The sequence below is a fragment of the Cryptotermes secundus genome, unplaced genomic scaffold (assembly GCF_002891405.2).
Source record: "Cryptotermes secundus unplaced genomic scaffold, Csec_1.0 scaffold1025, whole genome shotgun sequence".
Lineage (NCBI taxonomy): Eukaryota > Metazoa > Arthropoda > Insecta > Blattodea > Kalotermitidae > Cryptotermes > Cryptotermes secundus.
The window spans coordinates 135,400-158,550 of NW_019730118.1; the positions used below are offsets into that span (position 1 = coordinate 135,400).

The window sequence follows — 23,151 nt, forward strand, 5'->3', positions numbered from 1 at the left end:
TTTACCTGTTTTTATTATTAGTAAAATTAGTAAATAGCTATTGCAGCCCTGTAATGTGAGACCCAGAAAATTCCTATGGCAATAATTCTTTTAAAAAAAAGTACTACAGTAATTGTTTTGTAGAATGTGAAATAGCAATATTTCAGCTGCACAAAATTTCCCCAGGATTCCTCATTTAGTGTAAATGATCCATTTAGTTAATATGGTGGAATGGATATGATAAGCTGTTAACTGCTGTATTATTATTCACTTTTTGCAGCATTTTAATAGAATCCTGAAGCGACCATACTTCTTAGTGCCAATGCCCTTTAACTCTTACACTTTGCAGGTAAAAGAGTAAAAGTAAAGCTGTCCCTGTAACGGGCCATGAAGGCCCATAGGGTTGTGAGACGTTGAGGGTCCCACATTATGTAGACAATCAGCTCAAAGATGGCAGTAAGGTTGTCAGCCTTACGCGTCGGCCGCGCTTTACTCCACAGGAAAATTATTTAATTAATTCCTGGTACTCATTTCTGTTAGAGGCTGAGTTGACCCCAAGGCCATAGTGCGGCTGAAGGATTAGGTCAAATGAAAAAAATCCAATGACCTCATTGGGACTTGAACCCACGACCTTCCGGCTTGTAGCATAGTGCCTCAATCATACTCAAATTTGGCCAAGACGTCATCCCACCCTCATTTCAGTTCCATGGAGCAGGGAGATGAATAAGTAAACCCTCATAAGAAACAAACATTCTCGTGTTAACAATTAATACATACAGAGGTGTGATTCTCCCAAATTTAATGAGGATGATCATTTCTGTACAAAATTTTCAACCCAGATTTAATCAAGACAGTTAAGGAAGTGAAGTACATACCACTATATTAGGTCTGGTGAAATGAACTTCATTTTAATCTGTTATTTGTTCACGAAATTTAGTTCAGAGTTTATGTAATTGTGCTCAAAATGGCTCATAAAATTGGTACATAACACATGAAATGGATCATGCTGAGATGTGAAACTTTTATTTTAAATATTACTGAGACTGTGTAAATTTAAATTGTATTGGTTTGTCATATAAATTTTCTCAGTTATGTAGATGAATATTTAAAATAACATTTGTACCCATCCTAACATTTAGCATGCCACACCAACATTAAAATGACAGTGTTCATGATGTGTGGATCAGTAAGTCAATACTTTTCATAAAATTCTGATTTATCAAGTTTTACAAAAATGATGTACTTAGAATAACATGCAACAAAATATTTTTATCACCTGAAATAAGAATCAGCATCTGGTAGCTGTGTTCTGGCTTCATTTGCGATTGACCAGAATATGACACTAGGACGGTTCTTGTCACGGCGAATTAATTGACTTAATGAATCCTTGTGCTTTTCTAGAAGAGCAGGGGAATAATTTCTGAAATATAAAATACCATATTGCCTGCAAAATAATATATTATAAGCCCCATCACATTAAATAACTAAATATAATTTAATCATCTAGTTGGGAAGGGGACTCAGGTAATGCTTGCTACCATTCAGTCCAGAACCTTTTGTCTTCTTGTCTGTTGTCCAAAAACATAAAAATTAGAATACACAAAACTATAATTTTGTCTGTGGTTCTGTATGGGTGTGAAACTTGGTCTCTGATATTAAGGGAGGAACATAGACTGAGGGTGTTGAGGAGAATATTTGGACTGAAGAGAGATGAAGTGACAGGAGGTTGGAGAAAACTGCACAATGAGGAGCTTCATAACTTGTACTCTTCTCCAAGTATAATTAGAATGATCAAGTCAAGGGGGATAAGGTGGGTGGGTCATGTGGCACGAATGGCGGAGACGAGGAATGTGTGTAGGATATTGGTGGGAAGGCCAGAAGGAAAGAGACACAGGGAAGACCAAGGCGTAGGTGGATGGACCACATTAGAATGGATCTTAGAGAGATAGGATGGGATGGTATGGATTGGATAGATCCCTCCAGGTTGTGGGTTGGGCGAGAGGCTGACGACCTCTCACCGTAAAAAAAAATATAAATGTAAAATATAAATGTCTTGAAACCTGGAATCAAGCCTCAGAAACCTCAACAGAATGGAAGACGACTTTTGGCAAAGAATATGGACTACTCTCTAGGTACATGGAATGTGAAAATCCTCAATAAACCGGGTGCCATGAAGAACTAGATGGATTGATGCAGTGGAAGAAGATGCAAAGAAGTTAATGGGTGTAAGGAACTGGAAGAGATCAGCGCCGGATAGAGAGGAATGGAGGGGCTTGATAAGGGAGGCCAAGGCCCGACATTGGGCTATTGCGCCATAGAAGAAGAAGAAGACGTTAGATAAGTTAGTGTCTGCCAGAATTAACATCTTTCATCCGGTGGATCTGTTATCTTCCTCGTACTCTTTGCCATATCATATCTGTATGGTTACTCAAGCTTTTCCTATGTACAGCACAGAGCCATTCTGTCAACCATATATTTCAGTATTCCTTTTTAACATATGTAGGGATGGTGAGAAGTCACATTGCCCCGGAACTGCATTGTGACTGATGCTGTGCTTGCTATTTGTGAACGTAATGTTAGCTGGAGCCCAGCCATTGTACAAGTATAGTCCTTGGTGTATCTGCCCCTCTCAAATTCCCCCCCCCCCCATTTTCCTTTCATGTGACACAGTGGTAAGTCTAAGGTCTTATTGGTGTAAAGAGAATTGTTGCTAGTGTGTGGGGTCACAGAAGGCCTGAAATGGGTTAAACAGGAACTGGCATCAACCAAATAATGCTTTGTGTGGCTTATTAAATTAAGAGATAGCAACAACACAGTGTGGACATCTGAATAATTAAAGAATGCAATAATTGTAACTTTGGATGCTGCAGGACATGTCAAACAAATGTGGTGACATATGCAGTGGAACTGTGACTAGTACCGGGCTCACATCTAATACAATGTAGAGTTTTCATTAGTAAGTACATGCACATAACTGCATCAGTTCAGGGTCAGTGCAGCTTCTCACCCCATTCTCTGTATAGCTAGGTATCAAACCAAATTGAAAAGCATAACAAAATCAACCAAAAAGAAACAATAACATGAATAGTCATAAATATAAGCAGATTGTATATATACATGTTAAATCCAGGATTTAAAAATATTGAAACTGACATATCCAGTATTAGTAAGGGATAAAGTCAGTTTAAAGGAATCCACAGACTCTATTCTGATTAGTAAAATGTCTCTCTCTGAAAGTTTGTACAGCAATAATCTTCTTCATGTCATACTCAGTGTTCACTCCCAGTCCAAGAATATAAAAATCAAATCTGAAGTAAAGGTAAAATTTTACATTCTGAACTGTGTATACACAGGTAAACAGTAATCAGAAAATCTTACTCTAAATCGTAGCTCAGAATTAACTTTCGAGCCATGTATAAGAATAACCGAACCCAAAATAAACAGTAGTACCATATAGAGTAGATAATGAAAAGTTCAATCCAGTGTGACATACGAGTTTACAACACTTCAGTCCTCATTCACATTACATGTTTCGATTCAAAAGAATCATCCTCAGAGGCGCACCACTACAATAAGGAAACACTGTCACATAAGATATTTTAACAATATGCACTTTAGATATGACTAATGCTCTCTATATAAAATTTGTTATCACGGTTGGTTTTGAAGTTTGTCTTAGGCACTCACAATGGCTCTTCTAGAAGTGTAAATTTACTTATGATGAGTTTCTTTTAGTGTATTTCCTGGTTATTCTGACTGGGGTTTTTCACTGCACGCACGTGAACTACACTACTAATAATAAGAACATAAAATCAAGAGAAATAAACGACATCTCCCACCATCAGGAGGAAAACAACATGACCCAATGTCGGGTCAAGATATTTTAATATAATAACTAATTTCTTACATGGAAATTTGAAATACATTGGGAGGCTACTGTATGGAAAAATGAACACCATATTGCGTGCAGTGAAAAACCCCAGTCAGAATAACCAGGAAATACACTAAAAGAAACTCATCATAAGTAAATCTACACTTCAGGAAATGCCATTGTGAGTGCCTAAGACAAACATCAAAACTAACCGTGATAACAAAATTTATATAGAGAACATTAGTCATATCTAAAGTGCATATTTTTAAAATATCTTATGTGACAATGTTCCCTTATCGTAGTGGTGCGCCTCAGAGGATGTTTCTTTTGAATCGAAACATGAAAGGTGAATGAGGACTGAACTGTTGTAAACTCGTGTGTCACACTGGACTGAACTTTTTATTATCTACTCTGTAATTAAGAGTGTGACGGACCAAAATGAGACAAGTTAAATTAGTAGTACCATATAGTTTGCACAGAAACCTACTGCCTGCATTTTGAAGATGGTGTTTATATGTTGATGGACACAATAAGTACCCCTGAAGAATTTGTAATAAACTACCAGACCTCATAGTGTCATGACCCTGAACTAGATAGAAGAGAAATTGCTTGCATCTATGTTGTGAGGGTCTCAACAAATGGAGTAAACAAGAAATTCATGTCAACACCTATGACAGCAGATGAACAAGGGTAACATATGCTGTAGTGAATAGTTATTAACAGATATTCAGCTGGTGATGAACTTACTCTGTATCTACACTGGGGCACTCATTCATTATGATTATCCCTTCCCTGTCAGCGAAGTCCATAATCTCTTCTGCATATGGGTAGTGTGAAGTGCGATAAGAGTTGGCTCCAACCCACTTTATCAGGTTGTTGTCTTTCACAATTAGAGTATAGTCCAGACCTTTGCCTCTGAGCTGTAAAGGAGAGCTTCAGTTAAGTACCAGTGCTCTGAACACTTGTCTGGCCAAGGTTCTCCAAGCAAATATTTGTATGAAGGGGAGTTTTATATTGAATTGAATTGAATTGAATTTATTTACATTCTATAAATCCTAAGCAGGTTAGTACCTTTGGATACAGAACAAGTCAAAAGGTTACATACATAAGTACAGGTAATTTTAGCTTAAAAATTAATATAACTTAATTTTACATCATTCTCTATTTAAATTGAAGTATTCATCTAAAGAGTAGAAGGAATGAGCATGTAGATAATTCTTTAACTCTGATTTAAACTTTTTAGTATCATTGCCCAAGTTTTTAATACTTTGTGACAGATTGTTGAACACTTTTATGCCAGTAAAGTAGACTCCTTTTTGATATACTGATAAAGTTGATGAGGGTAGGTGGAAGTTATATTTTTGTCTAGTATTCATGTTATAGACATCAGAATTGAATTTGAATTTATCTTTACTTCATCCCACCTGGCCAAACCAGTTCCTGGTATTTCATGCCATGAAATATTTATTTAAATGATGCCCAGGACCAAGACCATCTGGAAAATTTCACCAAATTAGATTAGTAAGGTAGTTCTTTGACCTGTCCACTGCTATTCCATGTCAGGCTCCATATTAGGCCCCAAGGAATTAAAATAAATATGGTCTTCTGTCAGCAACAAACCGGGCTTTTAACTCACTGACATTCAAGCATTTTGGAATAACAGTAACAAGTAGAAACAAGGTTTGCGATAGAATTAGAAGAAGATTACATTCTGAATATGCTTTATATCACTGAGTTCAGCAACTGGTATCATGTTTCCTATACAAAGCACAAGATATGAGGTTATATGACAATAATATTTTCATGTTTCTTTTGGGGGGGGGGGAAGGCTATGAAAACTGGTGTGTTTGAAGAAATAATGTAAATTACAGTTGCATAGAACAAAATGCGCAGGAAATATTCACACCCAAGAAGACTGAAATAATTGAACACTTTAGGATGTTACATGATGGGGAATTTCATGGTTGACACAAGTAATCTAGCATTGCTGAAATAATGAATTTGAAAAGGTTATGATGGTCTGATCATGTAGTTAGATTTGACTTCATCATGGACCTAACTACATGTTGGTGCTATTAGCATAACCGTCTTGCCCAGCTTGACTCATGTTTTGGGCTAGTAAATTTACATATCTATGACAAAGAAAGGTGAAATCTTCTGTGTTTTTTCTCAAATTTATGTTGGAACTTTTTCTGAATAACTTGCCATACCATACTTTTAAAGGAATATCTACTTCAACTTGAGGATCGCACAGTTGTGACTATTAAAATTAATATCTTCTGGGATGTAAGGCTGTGTTGTCCAATAGAAGTCCAGTGATATACTACAGCAATGTCATTGGACCTCCACCAGACTACATGATATTACATACAGGAAGATATTGCTCTAAACACCTATTATTCTGTTCAAATTCATAGTTAGGCAGCAGAGCTTAGAACAATATAAATTGAATTACACTTTTAACTGAATCCGTTAAGAGTTAAAAATAAACGAAGAATTGGTGGAACTTTACAACAAACTTGCTTACATCAGAATCCTCATGTCGACCAAAACCTCTGAGATAGATAGCCCGACCATTTATCAGGATACTTGTGTTGTTCCATTCCACTGTCCTGATCCCTACGGGCAGCCGGTATATGTCTTCAATTCCCCACTGTTGTGCAGTTAGTCTGACCTGTGCATCAGAAACAACCCAAGTCATTACATTTTTGCTCCACAGAAATGGTACACTTGCTTTTTATTTGCATCTTTGGATACTTTTAGAGAATTTAAGCATCATGCCAAGAAGACATATGGGGCAACAGAAGTATAGCTCCATTCATTCTTACCCTTGTTACTAAATCAAGGAGGCTTGTCAGTGTAGCTCTCTAGCCACTTTATTCTTGGGGATTGAGCCTTCAGTACCCATTGTATAGAAGACTGGGTGAATCCCAGATTTGATCTAGATATGATGACAAAGAAAATAATCACCTCTTTTTCCTAGTCACTTTACTGACTAAATGGTCCTAGATACAATAACTGTCTTCCTAAAACTAAATTAAATCTATGCACACATCTCAGTTATTGAGGACCCTAACTATAGGTGGAACAGCAATGGTTCTGATCCTGTTAGAGTAAGCAGGATATTTTCTTTACATGTATGTTAAGGCTGGCTCTGAGATTAATCCAACCTCTTATCCAATTGGTACTGGAAGCTGTTTCCTATGTACTTGTATATAGCAGCTGGAAAGCTAACCACTGTCCTCTTTGACACTTTTAGGGTTTTTACATTTTACTGGAAGCAGGAGAATATGGAACATACTGTCATAGTGAAGTGTAGTCACTTAAATTGAACTTAAATTAATTATTCTGTCATAATGTACAATAGAGTATTGACTTTGTAGAAACAGCTAGTGTAGACTGATATAATGAAGACACTGTAGTATGTATGGCCTATGCAATATCATGTTAACACAGGAAAACCAACAATGTTTATAGACTTGAAAGGATTCTGACAATGGTGTATACTGTACTTCTTCTGGCTTATTTTGGACTTCATCCATCGTCTGGTATATAAAAGACAAAAGACCACGACGTTTCGGAGACTGGATCTGTCTCCATCTTCAGGTGGGTCACTGGAATCCAGTGATTGAGACTATCTCTTTCTAACGGGCCCAACTGAGTAGGTTTATCCTTCCCTACCCACCTGAAGATGGAGACAGATCCAGTCTCCGAAACGTCGTGGTCTTTTGCCTTTTACATACCAGACGATGGATGAAGTCCAAAATAAGCCAGAAGAAGAACAATGTTTATGTTTATAGTCTTTTTAAGTGTACTTGACTGGTCAGATTTGCATTACATGCATTGCACCCATAGAGAAGCAGATATGTTTATTGTCATAAAACTATAATAATCTGAAAGTCAGTAGCATTATTGTGAAGGTTCATACAAAAGTATCAACCAAACAACGAACTATGATTTTTTTTTATTATTTTCTTATTAGAGAAATGGAATTACAATACAGTCTACTATGGGGAAATTGAAACAGAGATATTGGCTTAATAATCTTGGCTCCTTTAAAAGTATTGTAGCAGTGCATAAGACTAACATGTTCTTGAAACGCTGGGCAGTCTATAGTACAAGTTACATTGAAACTAAATGGCATGGCAAAGAGATAACAAATTTAATTTAAAGGCCCATAATACCTGGAGAGTGTACATGTAGCCAGGTTCTGGGTCCATGAGATAGGGCCACCACAGTCTTGCTACAGGCACTTCCAGCTCTCCTTGAAGCCTTCCAGATCCAGCATCCCGAATAACATAGTTGCCATCTCGATCCAAAAGATCAACATAACATGCAGGCCCTTGACTTGTTGCTCGCAACAGACCACCATAAGTTATATTGTATTTGATGATACCTGGAGTGTTATTATTTAATCAGTTATTGATTCTCTAAAAGCTTTGTGTCAGTGGTCAATTCATTGCATCATGATGTCAGATACCATCCATTTCCTCATTTATATTTAATATACAGAATGCCACAAAGTATATTTGCAAGTCTCTTTGCATGAACATTTTATTCCCAAACAACATATTTTCATTAGTATTTCTCAGATATGGGTACAATGTGACCCACACAAGTGATTATATGGAAGAAGAAAGACTTACTGTCAGTGTTTTGGTTCAGGATCACAAAAGAGGGTGGGAAATTTGTGAAGACATAAGAACAGAATTTTTGCAGAGCTTTATTAAGAGAGCTCTTTCATGTGAAACATTGTAGACATGGGAGAAGAGGCTTTCACAACAGGGATTGTTCTTGTTAAATTGTAATCTGTTTCATATGGAAAAGTGTTCAGACTCCTTGTGCTTATGTTGAAAGTAGATTTACTGTATCTAAACACAAAACCTGCAGTTTTACATTCTAAATATATTTTCAGATGTGTTTGTGTGTTTGCATCCATGTGAAGAGAAGTTGGGTGAAGGGTTTGGATCTGTGGAGTATAATAANATTGATTGATTCTTAAGTTATTTAATGATTTTATGAGACAGAGAGATTGAATAATTTTGAATGAAATAGGAAACTGGTCATGAGTCATGAGGTGATAAAGATTTGGAAGGGGATGATTGTGTCCTATATGATGATTCTATCCTAGTTATTTGGAGATAATATAGGAAAAATCACAGGCATTGTCAGTCAGTATAGTTGTTAACCCAAAAGAGGTTTTAGCCCAGTATCTCCTGAACATATATCTGAAGTGCTGCAGCTACATGACTATGCTTGGTGTGGCTGGAACACTCACCTGTGTCACCCCTGACTCCAGTGTGCACTGAGATGTCATCAATATAAATGCTGGGAGTAGTATATAGGTATACTGGTCTGTGGATCCCAGCATAGTTGAAGAAATCAAACGTGTATGACTGTGTAATCCTTGTTCCATTGTCACTGATACAAAATTATACAATATTTTAGCCACCCTGAACATCACATTTTTCATGAAAAACAGAAAATTCATGTTCTAAACAAGAATGCCTTCCTAGTGAGTGGCATATTTAGCAGGTGACAGAGGACAGATATACTTTTGGTCATGTGTTAGTTGGTTAATTGATGAAAGAAAATTATTACATATTTATCATCACAACCAGATTCTCAAGTAGAAAGCAGGACAATGAGAAAATAAACAACACCATGGAAGGAAGTCTTCCTTGAAAATATAATAGCTACTCAGCTGATCAAGAAACTTATTGCTTTTATGAAACATAAGGGCATAAAAAGTCCACCATTGAATCCGATGCTGAGCCACTTGAATCCTATCCTCACCAAGTAGCAGATGTTTATCTGGTTGTCTCTGCCGATAACACTTGTATGTGTGCCACAGATCACAAAGAGGGTTATGTTCTCAGAAATTTGCACCACAGTCTCAATTCAATTCAGACATGGCGCAAATGCTGGAACATCAAAATCAATGGAGGCCGTCTACTTCTCTCACAGGCTTAGACAACCTGAGGTTCGTCTCACATTGAATGGAAGGAACATACTTTTGTGTATCTTATAAAATACCTCACTATGATCTTTGATAAGAGGGTCGAAGCCAAGGTCTTCAGAACGTTTATTAGAGTCAATTTCCTATTCAGAAGTGGGTGATTAAGTGCTAACATTCAACTAACCCTCCATAAAGCACCAATTAGATCACTAATGACTTATACTTACCCTGCTTGGAAATTGCTGTAGATGGACATCTTTTGAAATTGCATTGTTTGCAAAACAAGGTTCTCTGCACCATTGTTAAATTTTCAAGGTGCACAGAGGTCTACAATTTGCACATGGCTTTCCAAGTACCATACATTTATGATTACATAATGAAATTGTGCAGGTAACAAGCCGAGGCCATACAAAATCATGAAAATGTAAATGTTTGCTACATTGGAAATGGTAAAGCCCGAGACAGAAAATATAAGAGGCTTACGCTTGGCGGCGGCCAAGTGACTAGATAACCGCTGTAACATGAACTACATGAGTTAGGGCATGATCTGCAGTGCCAAGCCTAGACCGACAGAATGCTGACATGTAAAATTGTAAATATAAATGACATATACAACTGATTTTGACCGTGCTGAGTGACAGACCCGTACTCTCATCAGAGAGGGCGCCCTACATTGACAAAAGCTCAACTGTCTCACAGTAACAAAAATCTGGTCTTAGGCCTTAGATGGGGCTTGACACCAAGACTGACTGGCCGACTGACCGTCAGTTGTAACTTGACTTTAACTTTGTTGACAGCCATCTCTCATCAGAAAGGATATTACACGAGGACTATGACCACAAGGGTTAAGTTGATAAAAAAAGACTGTGATCATGAATCTCAAGGAGCTTGGCTCCAAGACGAACTCGTTGACGGTAAACCACCAGTCGTAAAGTGGCTCTGACTTCGATTTTCTTGACGTTACTAGCATTAAACAAATGTCAGCCACCCACTGATCACCTGCAGAGGGAACATCCACAGTAAACCTTCCCCCTCTTCCTTGTAACCTTACTTACTTACTCATGGAGCTGAGCCCTTCTTGAGGAGCCGCAAATTCTGCAGCTACTGAAGAATTTCCCAGCATTTTATGGAACCCGAAGGTTCATTACCGTGTTCACAAGAGCTCTCCACTGATCCCTATCCTGAGCCAGATCTATTCAATCCATACCATCCAATCCTATCTCTGTAAGATCCATTCTAATATTGTCCACCCACCTACGCCTTGGTCTTCCCTGTGTCTCTTTCCTTCTGGCTTTCCCACCAATATCCTATACACGTTCCTCGTCTACCCCATTCGTGCCACATGACCCACCCACCTTATCCTCCTTGACTTGATGGTTCTAATTATACTTGGAGAAGGGTACAAGTTATGAAGCTCCTCATTGTGCAGTTTTCTCCAATCTTCTGTCACTTCATCCCTCTTCGGTCCAAATATTCTCCTCAGCACCCTGTTTTCAAACACCCTCAGTCTATGTTCCTCCCTTAATGTCAGAGACCAAGTTTCACACCCATACAGAACCACAGGCAAAGTTATACTTTTGTATATTCTAATTTTCTTGTAACCTTACACAGGATGTAAAATTCCCACGAGGACAAGCCTTTGCCATATTGCGTTCAGGGTAGATGTGTACGAAGAGCTCCCACAGGTGTCACGCAGCGTTACAACTGCCAGATATCCGGCCATGTTTGGGCTAACTGCAAGTGTGCGGGGGCTGTCGCCTGCACAAGGAGTGGCTGGAAAAGGGCAGTACAGGAGCGATACCGACACGCTGCAACTGCAAGTTAGTGGACGGAGAGGAACATCATTCCTCCAACTCTCGAGGCTGCAGGCACGCCAAGGAAGAGATGAGAAAGATAAAGTCGCAGAGAGCGCCCAAGACTACAGCCACACCACTCCAGGGCTATCCTTCGCGGCGGCGCTGCGCAACTACACACAGCAACAGCAGCAGGCCTGGTCACCAACAACATGTAGCAAGTCAGTTCGAACTCCTAATGTAAACAGCTTGTCTCTGAACGACGTGTTCAAAGTGGTCGCGAAGAAATGTCCGCAGATCATGACAGAGCTCTATGGGGCCTAGTCATGAGAAGGCAGAATAATGGCCAATGATTGGTAGATTTTATGACCACGACAAATGACCGCCCCATCCTCTGGTCAGAGAGGGCGCACCACATGGACAAAACAAATCTGGTCTTGGGCCCTAGAAGGGATTTGACACCAAGACTGACTGGCCAACTGACCGTCCGTCGTAATGTTGCTTTGACTTTGACGTGACAGCCGGGTATAGCCAGGGATAGTCAGTGTGTGAACGAACAGTCATAACTACAAGACTGTGAGGTTCAGTTGAGCGTCGATAGTTGAGTTATTTTATAAAGAGTTGCCAGCCGGTAAGGAAATAAGTAGAGGACATTGTTGGGATTCGTTACCAGACAACATATAGTGAAGACATAGAAGACTTGGCTTGTGCTGTAGCGAGAATTATAATGTGCGAATTAGTGAGAGCTTTATAATTACTTGTAAATAAGATTTAAATTTTTCAGAAAATCCTATTACCAAACCAAATGCCGTGTCTAGTCACTAACACGTGACATCCTGCCATCCATGTCCAAGTCTTCCAAATAGTCTTCTCTCTTGAAGGTTTCTGACCAAAATCTTGTAAGCATTTCAAATTTATTCTGTAATTCCTGATTATGTAATTTTCACCATTTTGAGAAGGGGTTAGGGTCCCTGGTCTACACAGTCTCCACAAAATTTGTTAGGTCGTGCCATATCCCTGGTGGATATTCGCAGGCTTCCCACCTCAGCGCCCCGGGTTCGATCTCAGGTGAGGTCGTACTCCTATGAGGTTCATGGCTGAGAAAATAGCACTGGGGCGGGTTTTATACGAGTACTTCAGTTTCCCCTGCCAATTATCATTTCAACAACTGCTCCACATTCATTAATCATGGCATAGTCGACACTGTACGGTCTTGACATTGCCAGCTCCTTAAATAGCAGTTTGTTTTCAAGCTTTCGCGCCAGTTTTTGCGCCTGTCTAATAAAACTAATTAAACAAGTCAGAACTAGTGACTTCTCACTTACGTCGATACTTCGGAGACGTGGCCCTGTGGTACTGAGGTCTGGAGCAGGATGTTGTCCACGGCCACTGTGATTCGATTCTTTGCCCCAAATTTGACGACTGAAGTGATATCGGCCTGGAAGGGCAGGTGTCCCACTTCATGACTCATCACAAGATGTCCGTTCACCCACTGCCAGGAAAAAATGAACGCAGACAAATACAACTATTAGAAGTTTTGTGTACAAAATGTTTTCCGGAAAACCAAAAAGGAAAACGCTACACGGGAGGAAGGCTTAGATCAAATGGGAGGATAATATCGAAATGGTTGTTGGAAATTTGGTGTAATGGAGGTAACTGGATTCAGTTGGCTAAGGATAGGGCTCTACTGTGAACACATCATTTATTTTTCAGTCCCTTCAAGAAAATGTTTTACTGCTTCGTCTCTTTCCATGGTTCACCCCTTGGGATTTCGTCTCTACATCACCACCAAAATAAGTCCAAGTTTCAGTCACGGTATGCCATGAAACCGGAAATTAAAATCACTGTTTGATTAGGCTGCAGAACTGCAGCTTTAGGGACTAAGACCAAGGCAACCTAGACTGTCAAGGTTATTAAAGATGTAGGACTGGTAAATATGAATATGAACACGAAGGAAAGCAATATTAAATGGATTAATCCTTTAAAATTGATTTTATTCTTAATAATATATAACATTTCGCACCTCACAGGAAACACATTACGTCTCCGCTACAATGATCAAGAGGTTATTGCTGCGTAGGAAAACTATAGTCAAAGTCAACGTCACATTGCGACTGACGGTCAGTCAGTAAGTCAGTAAGTCTTGGTGTCGAGCCCTATCTGGGGCTCATGACCAGATATTAATTATTACCGTGGTACGGTTGCGGTCTTGTTTCTGTAGGGAGCCCTCTCTGACGAGAGGACGGGTCTGTCTTTTGTATGTTCTGCTGGTCCTTGCCAGCACAGTCTTTCTCGGGTCCGAGTCCCTTGGTACGCGCGACCATATTTTACTGTCTCAGATGCGAGACTTCCCTTTTCGTCGCCTCCTATGACTCGCAGGGTCACGGTGGAGGTATTCGACCCCCGCTGTTTATTGTGAGAACCATACGGAACACTTAAATGCACTCTGTGGGCAGAATGCAAAGTTCTAGTATGTTAAAACCGGTGGTACATGCAGTAACCATTGGGCTGTAAAGGGTTAAGTTTTATGGATAGGAGTTCAAGGCAAATAAGTAGGATGTCAAGATCAAGGGGCCAAGGACAGAAAATGACATGGGCAAAACAATGACTGAAAATCCCGATCAAGGCAACCGATGAATGTATTTTCATATAAATGCGTTTATGGCGACTCAGGAATCGGTAAATTATCCGGAAGTGAAGGCTCTAATTTGATTCTTTTATATTGCGAACAGTGGAAAGATATCAGAATAACATTTTAAACAGATGTCAGCCTTTGGACTGCATGAGCTGCGCAAATTGGAATCCAAGCTAGTAACATAGTGTGGGCAAGCACTCCAGATGTCATATGCAGATTGAGAGATATCATTTCAAGATGCTTAAATCTAAAGAAGGGAAGTAGGTAATTATAAAACTGTAATTTCTTATGTACCTATTCCATGTAAAACCTTTAATAAATAATTTATATTAGTAGGACAATGGCGCGATATTTCGAATTTTTATCTCAGTTTTACGGTTTTCATTTGACTCACCTACTTATCCTTGTGAAAGTAAATACTTAAGGAAGCGAAATACTCCTTTATACCAGTAAGGTTAACAAATGTTTTTAACAGAGTTTTTATTAACTAACCTTAACTTTTAAAATCATAACCTCAATTTTCATTATGTCCGCAGTTCTATTTGCTGCTGTTTTGTCATGTATCTAGACCGTTAGCAATTTCGTATCGTGTGATGAGGAGAAAAGGCAAATACTTAAATTAGAAATATTTTCAGGATAGCAGAAAAACAGAAATTTTCTCATACTTATGGAATGAGACATCCTTCCTAGAACACGCAGCCTAGCAGGTTTATACAAACAGTTTATTTCTAAGGTCGCTATTGGCAGAGTTACATGCTCGTCTAGAACGTGACATATGTCAACCAGTTGAAAAGTAGACATTATCATACTTTTTTATTATTTTCCCTGTCTTGGAATGGATTTATTAAGTAATTCCTAATCTTGAATGATACACCAGCCTGTCGGATTTTATCAGATTTCATTATTCTTCCTTAAAGTCTTCTGCAAGGTTTGCCTTACCGTAATTTCTGAAGCATCTCTAAGAGCACTGTGCGTACTTCTTAAAAGGAACTGCTGAACATTTTGACAATGTATTAAATTTATTAAGAGTTGATTATTATAATTATATAAAATGAGACGAAATTTTCTTTTTTCCGTGGAACTCAGACACTCGATGATTATGCTCATTTGACTTGCCTGAACTTACATTTCATTGAATTCCTATCAAATTATACAGGCCTATGTCATGAAATGGCCGGTCGCGGTAGCCGAGCGGTCTAAGGCATGCACTGTCTTCGCTCGCTCGGAAGCCGGGATTGTGGGTTCGAATTCCACTCAGGGCATGGATGTTTAGTGTTTATGCGCTTTTCTGTGTTTGTATACAGGCAGAGGCCTTACGACAAGCTGATCACCCGCCCAAGGAGTCCAACCGAATGTCTTAAGATCTAGTAAACCGAAGTGAAACGGAAGAATTTCATGGAGGTAGGTCAAGCCCCAAATTGGGGCTGTAATGCCAAAGATAAAAAGGAATAAAAAAAATTGACACATTATGGGACATAACATTTAGGTTTGTTAGTATTGATCCCTCTACCTGAAAATTGTCAGTTATGGCCGCAGAAAATATCCGTCGCATTACCTAAAATATAAAAAATATTATATGAGTGCCGTTTCGTAGGAGTGTCCTCGGTTTTCTCAGTTAATATTTCAGAAACCTTTTCAGGGCGTTTGTCCACTTGATGACTGATTGACAAATACGCGCCGCTTGTCATCAACCTGACTTGAAAGCAAAGAATTGAGCTTATCGAGCAATTAAAAGTTCCTCCACGTGTTCACTTCATCGATAAATCTCTGGGATCACGTGACGCGCGTGCTAAACTAGAATAGAAAGCCGGTTCTTGCGGTCCGCTGATTTCTTTGGTTGGTCGAACCTAACCTTAGATTTGCATCATTGAATTCCTTGATTCTGTCATGACATATTATTATATATTGGTAGATATGATTGCACGGAGCGGAGCCCTTGAGAAGACTGTTGTCGCAAAGGTAGACAAGATCCTCATATTTCATGGAACCCAATGGTTCATTACGGCGTTTACGAGAGCCCACCAGTGGACCATATCCTGAGGGAAATGAAGTGGGTCACACCCCCATAACCTATTTCTTTCAAATAAATTTTAATATTATCTTCCAATCTACATCGGGGTATTCTGAGTGATCTCTTCAACTTTCCCATCTGATATTTTGTGTGCAGTTTTCGCCTCTCCATGCATTCATCGTATCTAGCCCATCGCAACATTCTTGATTTTATTACATTAATAATGTTCTGTGAAGTGTACAAATTATGAAGTTTTCACTGCTTAGTTTCAGCTTCCTCCTGTTTCTTCCTCGGACTCAGGTCCCAGTGTTCTCTCATTTTAAACAAACTCAATCTGTGTTTCCCCCTTAGGGCGAGAGACCAGCGGTAAAATAAAAAAAAAAAATCGTTTAGTGGGAGGTGGAGTCCAACTGGGTCGACTCAGCACGGCGACGACTGATTGGCCTATTGTAGCCTGCCCCGGGTGATTATGATGATGGAGAATTTGGTGGAATGGAGATTGGCAAGGGAAACCGAAGTACTCGGAGAAAACGCCAACGCACCAATGCCACTTTGTCCACCACAAATCCCACTTGACCAGGGCCGCCGCGGCGGGAAGCCAGCAACTACGGGTGATCAGCGGTGACTAACACTCTGGACTTGCATTCCGGAAGTACTCAGTTCGAATCTCGGCCGAGTCGTCAGCTGTCCCGACTGAGGGGTTTTCGTGGTTTTCCTCAGTCCCTAGAGACAAATGCCGTTATAGTGTCTCAATGAAGCCACGACCACTTCCCTCCAAAACTTCTTCCCCGTCGCTGTGCAGTCTCGATATGACAGCGTCTTTAAGCAACAGACTAAAATAAGTAAGATTTGAGGTTTTCACGGCGGTGACCACGAAGAAAGCAATCTTCTGGGATGTGACGCCGTGTAGATATTGTGTTAACCGACGTTCCTCCGAAACGTCGGTTAACACAATATCTACCCGGCGCCACATCCCAGAAGACTGCTCTCTTCAAACTAAAATAAATTTGAACGTCCAGTGGATGTAATAATGCAAATTGATAGGCTAGACATTTCATTTCAGCTTACGAAGTAAACTTCATGATAGCTTCTACATAAGGAACCAATAATCATTTGTCAATGTTGAATGGTTGACAGTTCTGTAATACTCGTATATTCTGGATAAGAGGCATTCAGAAGAAAGCATGTGAAATAACACCTTCGGACATTTTGGTCGGAGTTTCTTCTGTATTTCAGAGAGTTCTTGAAAGAAACCGCTCCTGCCCTTTCGTAACAGATAAACCGATTTGTGACTTTTAAGTAATACAACCTACATCATCATCATCATCTTCATCATCATCATAGTCAACTTCAGGACATGATCCTACCGGCATTGGAATCGTTACTGAAGTCAGCAATATACTACCATAGAAATATAACAAAACAACAAACTCCGTAATTTTAGTCCGCAAGCGAAATATACCGACCGAGCGACCGCCGGTTGTCGGCGAAGTTTAGTGCCAAATTTTGCGGATAGAGGGTATCGTGAGGGCAGCGCAACGAACCCCCACGGCCGTTAATTTCGGTTTTCTAGACCGGAGCCGCTGTTTCCTTGAAATAGCTCCTCAATTATCATTACGAGGCTGAGTGAACCCCGTTCCAGACCCACTACTTCTCAGAAAAGAACTGGTAGCGCCGGGAATCGAATCCGAACCTCTGGATCTGTAGCCAGAAGCGCTGACCAATAGACCATAGAGGCGGTGCCCATAGAAACATATCAATATATAATTTATTTTACTAAACAGTCAGTATGGGAATGACTGAATTAAAACTGTACTGGCGCTGTAGATCTCTCTCTCTCTCCATGGATCTACAGCCCTTGGTTGGACCTCGGCCGCTTTTTCAGGTTGTTGCTCCTATACACAGCCGGTGGGACTCCTTGAACAGGGGATCAGCCCGTCGCAAGACCGCTACCTGCACAAAGGACGGCACAAACACAATAAACGAACACAGGCATCAATGCCTCAGGTGGGATTCGAATCCACAATCTCAGCGTTTGAGCGGGCGAAGGCAGTTTATGCCTTAGACCGTGCGGTCGCAGTGATCGGCGGCTCTGTAGGTCAGGTAACTTTAACGTGCGCTATACGTCACAGTACGATAATCCAGGATTGATATTTAATTTCTTCGCTTTCTACTGAGTTAGGCGCTGTAAAGGCTTATCTATCCAGACTGAACCTTCGTATTACTGGTTATCGCGGTATTTAAATGAATGAAATATAATCGCTTGCCCACCCACAAATTGCTGTGCATCGTAGCGTAGTTTAGCGGTACTTACGACTTGGGCAGCGTAATGAACGCTACCGAAACGTAACCAGACAAGGGAACTTTGGCGCCAGGCTTCGGGAACGTAGAACGTTCTGTCGTACCACACCAATCCAACGTGGTCTCGAATAGCTTTATCCTCTGTGACGTCATTGTAGCTGGCAGGAACTGGCATGGGTATGGTCCTTCCTGTCTGAAAATATTAACGTCAAGTTTATTGTTTCATTGTCCCACGTAGAGCCTGAAAATTAAATTTTATTCTACCTGCTGTTTTATATGTGTATGAAACTTGTGTCTCGCGCTGAGTATAGATCGTAAACGTAGTGCTCAGGAGAATATTGAGACATAGAATAAAAGAGACAATAGGACTGAGATGATTACGTATTGAGGAGCTTCATAATTTGTACTCTTCACTTGAAATTTGTAAGAGATTAAATCGAATATGATACGATGGGTCAGACATGTAGTACACAAGGGTTAAATTATAAACGAATGAAGAATTTGGTCGGAGAACTGTAAGGAAAGTTACCAGTTTGGGAAAATTAGGCGTAGATAGGGAATAACAAAAGAATTGCTACCACCTTCATGTTAATTTCTTGCTTGACAATATTCTCCGACCTGAAGATGGAGGAGACATGTTCCTTTCAACAAACTACATGATGTCATGTCCCAGAAGATAGAACTCTTCGACTTTAAAACGTATCTTAGGTAAATAGGGTGTCACTACGAACAGGATTGAAGTGGCTCACGATAGGAATTAATGGCAGGTTTTGTGAACAAGGTGATGAACTTTGGAGTTCCATGAGAGCAGGAAATATCTTCATTTTCTTATATAAGGTGAAGGGTACAAATTCTGAAGCTGTGCATTATGTAATTATCCTTCTGTTACTTCCTCTCTGAGATCCAAATACTCGTACCTCTTCAGCACCCTGTTCCCAGATGCCGTCTTGCCATTGGTTGAGACCAAGTTTCACTATCACATAATATCAATCGTGCAGTAAATTAAAACAGCAAATACTTATAATAGAGACCGAAAACCTTGCATTTCAGTCAAAATCTCGATACATATTTATTTGGATGTTATAATAATATTTCCTGTCCTGCGTATATACGTAGAAATATAAACTGGCGAGCGTCTTATTATTAAAACCTTATCGCTGTTGCGGGCGGGATGAGATTGTCTGACGGGCTGTATTTTGTCGATTTCTGAACGTGACAGACGGTTTTTTTATAGCTAATGGGGTGGGACTAAGTCCCTTGTACTGCGGCCACTTCTGGTCTATTGTACCAGCCCCAGATGATAGGTGAGGGTGATTGTGGAGCAATCGGTGGAATGAAGATTGGCAGGGGAAACCGAAGTACTCGGAGAAAACCTGCCCCAGCGCCACTTTGTCCACCACAAATCCCACTTGACCAGACCCGGGATCGAACCCAGGCCGCCGCGGTGCGTAGCCAGCGACTAACCGCTTGAGCTATGGCGCGGCCCCTTCTGCACTGTAGATCAGACATGTTTTTTTTCTGTTCGGCAACTTCTTCGTCACAAAAGTGAGGCGGGTCAGTATAATGATTCATTTAGGCGTTTCTTCTTAGTTATGAAATACGTGCATTGAAATTAAATTTGTTCTGCGGAATTGTATGCAGTATATTTAAAAGGAGCACGCGGTAGCGTAATTGGTTGAGGCACTATACTACAATCCGGAAGGTCGCGGGTTCAAATCTCGATGAGGTCATTGAATTTTTTCAATTGACCTAATATTTGCAGCCGCAGTATGGCCCTGGGGCTTACTCAGCCTCTAACAGAAATGAGTACCAGAAATTAATTAAATAATTTTTCTGGGGAGTAAAGCGCTGCCGGCGCGCAAGGCTGACAACCTTACCGCCATCTTTGAGCTGATTGACTAGATAATATGGGAACCTCAACATCTCACAACCCTATGGGCCTCCACGGCCTGTTACAGGGATAACTTTACTTACTTTACTTTTACTTATATTTATGATATAGTTATTTAATTTCGCATTTAACAGAGATTATAGCGAGAACTTGGCTAACAGCAGATCCGTGGTGTGGGAAGTTGAATTAGGAGAAATGAGAACAAATGTTAAGTTCTGGACATTATCCATCGTCTTGACTTTTTCTAAAACCCGTCCTCTTTATTTTTCAAAACACAACGTTTTCGAGACTGGATTCTGTCTCCTTCTTCAGGTAAAACCTACTCAGTTGGGCCCAATCGATAGAGCTAGTCCGTAAGGTCCGAAGATATAGACTAAACAGGACGGTTTTTAGATAAAGACAGGACGATGAATAATGTCCAAAAACATATTATTTGTACTAATGTAGCATCGTCATAGGCTTGTAGATCTTAAGAGAAATAAGACATGAACGAAAAAACATATGAAATAAAAAGTAAGAAAATAAATAAATAAATAAAAAATGTAAGCGTGTGAGAAAATTTTCATGCCTCATATGAAAGAATGTTTAACCTTGAAGGCATAATGGGAACTGAAGATAACCTTAATAAGGAACCAAAACATTTTGTTTCGGCTGAATGAACAGCATGTTGTTCAAGTGACTTGCACGCGAATTGGAACTGGGCAAGGCCCCTCACCACTCACATTACTGAGTCACAGCGGCTGATCCTGAACGTCATTATCGCCTTGAAAATACTGAATTCGCACCGCGATTTTGCATTTTACATGGGCAGAAAGTAAGACGTCACATCTGTCCCAGTTTCAGCCTCATGCAACTTGTTAAGTTGCTTCGCCTCAATGGAGGATCGCAATGCTTGCATTGGAATGGGTTGAGCTTGGGCTTCGTCGGCTATACATACTTACTTACGGAACTGAGCTCTTCTTGAGGAGAAGCCAAATCTGCAGCTACTCAGGAATTTCCTAACATTTTATGGAACCTGAAGGTTCATAACCGTATTCACAAGAGCCCCCCACTGGGCTCTATCCTGAGCCAGATCAATCCAATCCATCCTATCGCAGCCCATCACTGTAAGATCCATTTTAATATTGTCCACCCACCTACGCCTTTGTCTTCCCAGTGGTCTCTTTTCTTCTGACTTTTCCGCCAATATCCTATATGCATTCCTCTTCTCCCCCATTCGTGCTACATGCCCTGTCCACCTCATCCTCCTTGACTTCATGATTCTAATTATTTTTTGCGGATATATTAATCATAAATTAGTTGCCAAACATATAAGAAGAGAAATATAGAAATGCGTTCAGAAGGTCGAATTTCCCATACAGTGGGATCCGTAATGTTACGCTTGTATGATCTTCACATATCCAGTTCATTAGCACCGCTGATGATGGCTTCAAGTTCGTCCTGAATGTAAATTAATTTTATGGGCCTCATTATTGGAGGATCGCATATACATAACATATTTGTATACAGTAAGATCGTAATGAGTTTGCTGAGATTGTGGTAGAACAGTGCACCGTCAGAGAGCTGTACATGTAGGTTGCGGCTATATTTATTTTGCAGGTAGGTGAGTCCGCCTTTTTACGTTGTAATTAAACTAGACTGAACACAGCTCTTCCGATATGAGTACAGGCTCATCATGCAGTGGACATACTTGTTTATTTCTTCTTTTTTCAATGACTCTACAGCCCCTTGTTGGGCCCTGGTCTCTTCTACAGTTTCATAATCTTTTTTACATAGTCGGTAGGACTCCTTGAACGGGGGATGAACCCGTCTCAAGGCCGCTACCTACACACAGGACAACACAAACAGAATAAACGCACACAGAAATCCATGCCTTGAATGGGATTCGAACCCACGATCCCAGCATTAGAGCGAGCGAAGACATTTCATGCCTTAGACCGCGCGGCCACTGTGATCGGCGTTTCATGAGTAAAATCAGTTCGAAATTAGGACGCCCGTCCTGGCGCATGTTTCATCTACTTGACGCTTTTAGACGAAATTTGGTCCTGGATATCTGGACAAAGAGCTCTAAGTACAATTTAATTTTGGCTACCATTGACGTAACACAGCGTCTACTTTACATATAAAACAGCTCAAATTTGTTTTAACAAGTTTCTCAAAATGTCTCATGTTACAAAATATTTGAACATAAATTCCGCTAATATCTACAGATTTCATGTTAAAATTTTTTTATCTGGTGAATATGTGACAACATACAAGGGAAATTAATTTAATGTTGCGTTCAATGTGCTCCTGTCTTTACAATAGCGGAGAGCCCCGTAAAAAAAAAAACTTACCTGGCTAAGATCCTTCTGGAACCAGCGCTCCCGGAATCCCGTTAGTGGGTCTGTTTCTGGGGAGAGGCGGAAGTTCCAGATGCCGTCAAGGGAACGAACATCCCGTGACTCTGACTCCTGAGGGTACAGGATACCCCCCGTGTTTGTCCGAGAGACTGTTTCGTGGACCATTAGCAGCACAATGCTCAGTGTTACACAGCCCAGAAGCAGCCACTTCAGGTACGCCATAGCGAATCTCTGTTTCGAGAGAAAACACCCCATGTCAGTCACTTCTCCTTCGGTTCGCGGAGCAATCGGTGTCCTTATTAGAGATTGCTTCCGTTTGTTGCATCTAGTTTTAGACTATATTGTCGCATGCCGTGAATCCGGAAGAAA

The 23,151-nt window shown here is 40.2% G+C and overlaps 1 protein-coding gene across 2 annotated transcripts in view; it reads right to left on the bottom strand.

Moving 5' to 3' along the window:
* LOC111866283 (beta-glucuronidase) overlaps positions 1–23,151 on the bottom strand; it is a 76,028-nt gene that overhangs the window by 8,890 nt on the left and 43,987 nt on the right. For both annotated transcript variants that reach the window (XM_023855086.2, XM_023855087.2), the window contains exons 2-9: positions 22,777–23,013; positions 18,563–18,742; positions 12,928–13,094; positions 9,129–9,271; positions 8,035–8,246; positions 6,378–6,524; positions 4,598–4,770; positions 1,256–1,399 (exon numbers count right to left, since the gene is read on the bottom strand). In XM_023855086.2, coding sequence (XP_023710854.1) covers positions 1,256–1,399; positions 4,598–4,770; positions 6,378–6,524; positions 8,035–8,246; positions 9,129–9,271; positions 12,928–13,094; positions 18,563–18,742; positions 22,777–23,004 — 1,394 coding nt within the window. In that variant the 5' untranslated portion in view covers positions 23,005–23,013. The remainder of the gene's footprint in view (positions 1–1,255; positions 1,400–4,597; positions 4,771–6,377; positions 6,525–8,034; positions 8,247–9,128; positions 9,272–12,927; positions 13,095–18,562; positions 18,743–22,776; positions 23,014–23,151) is intronic.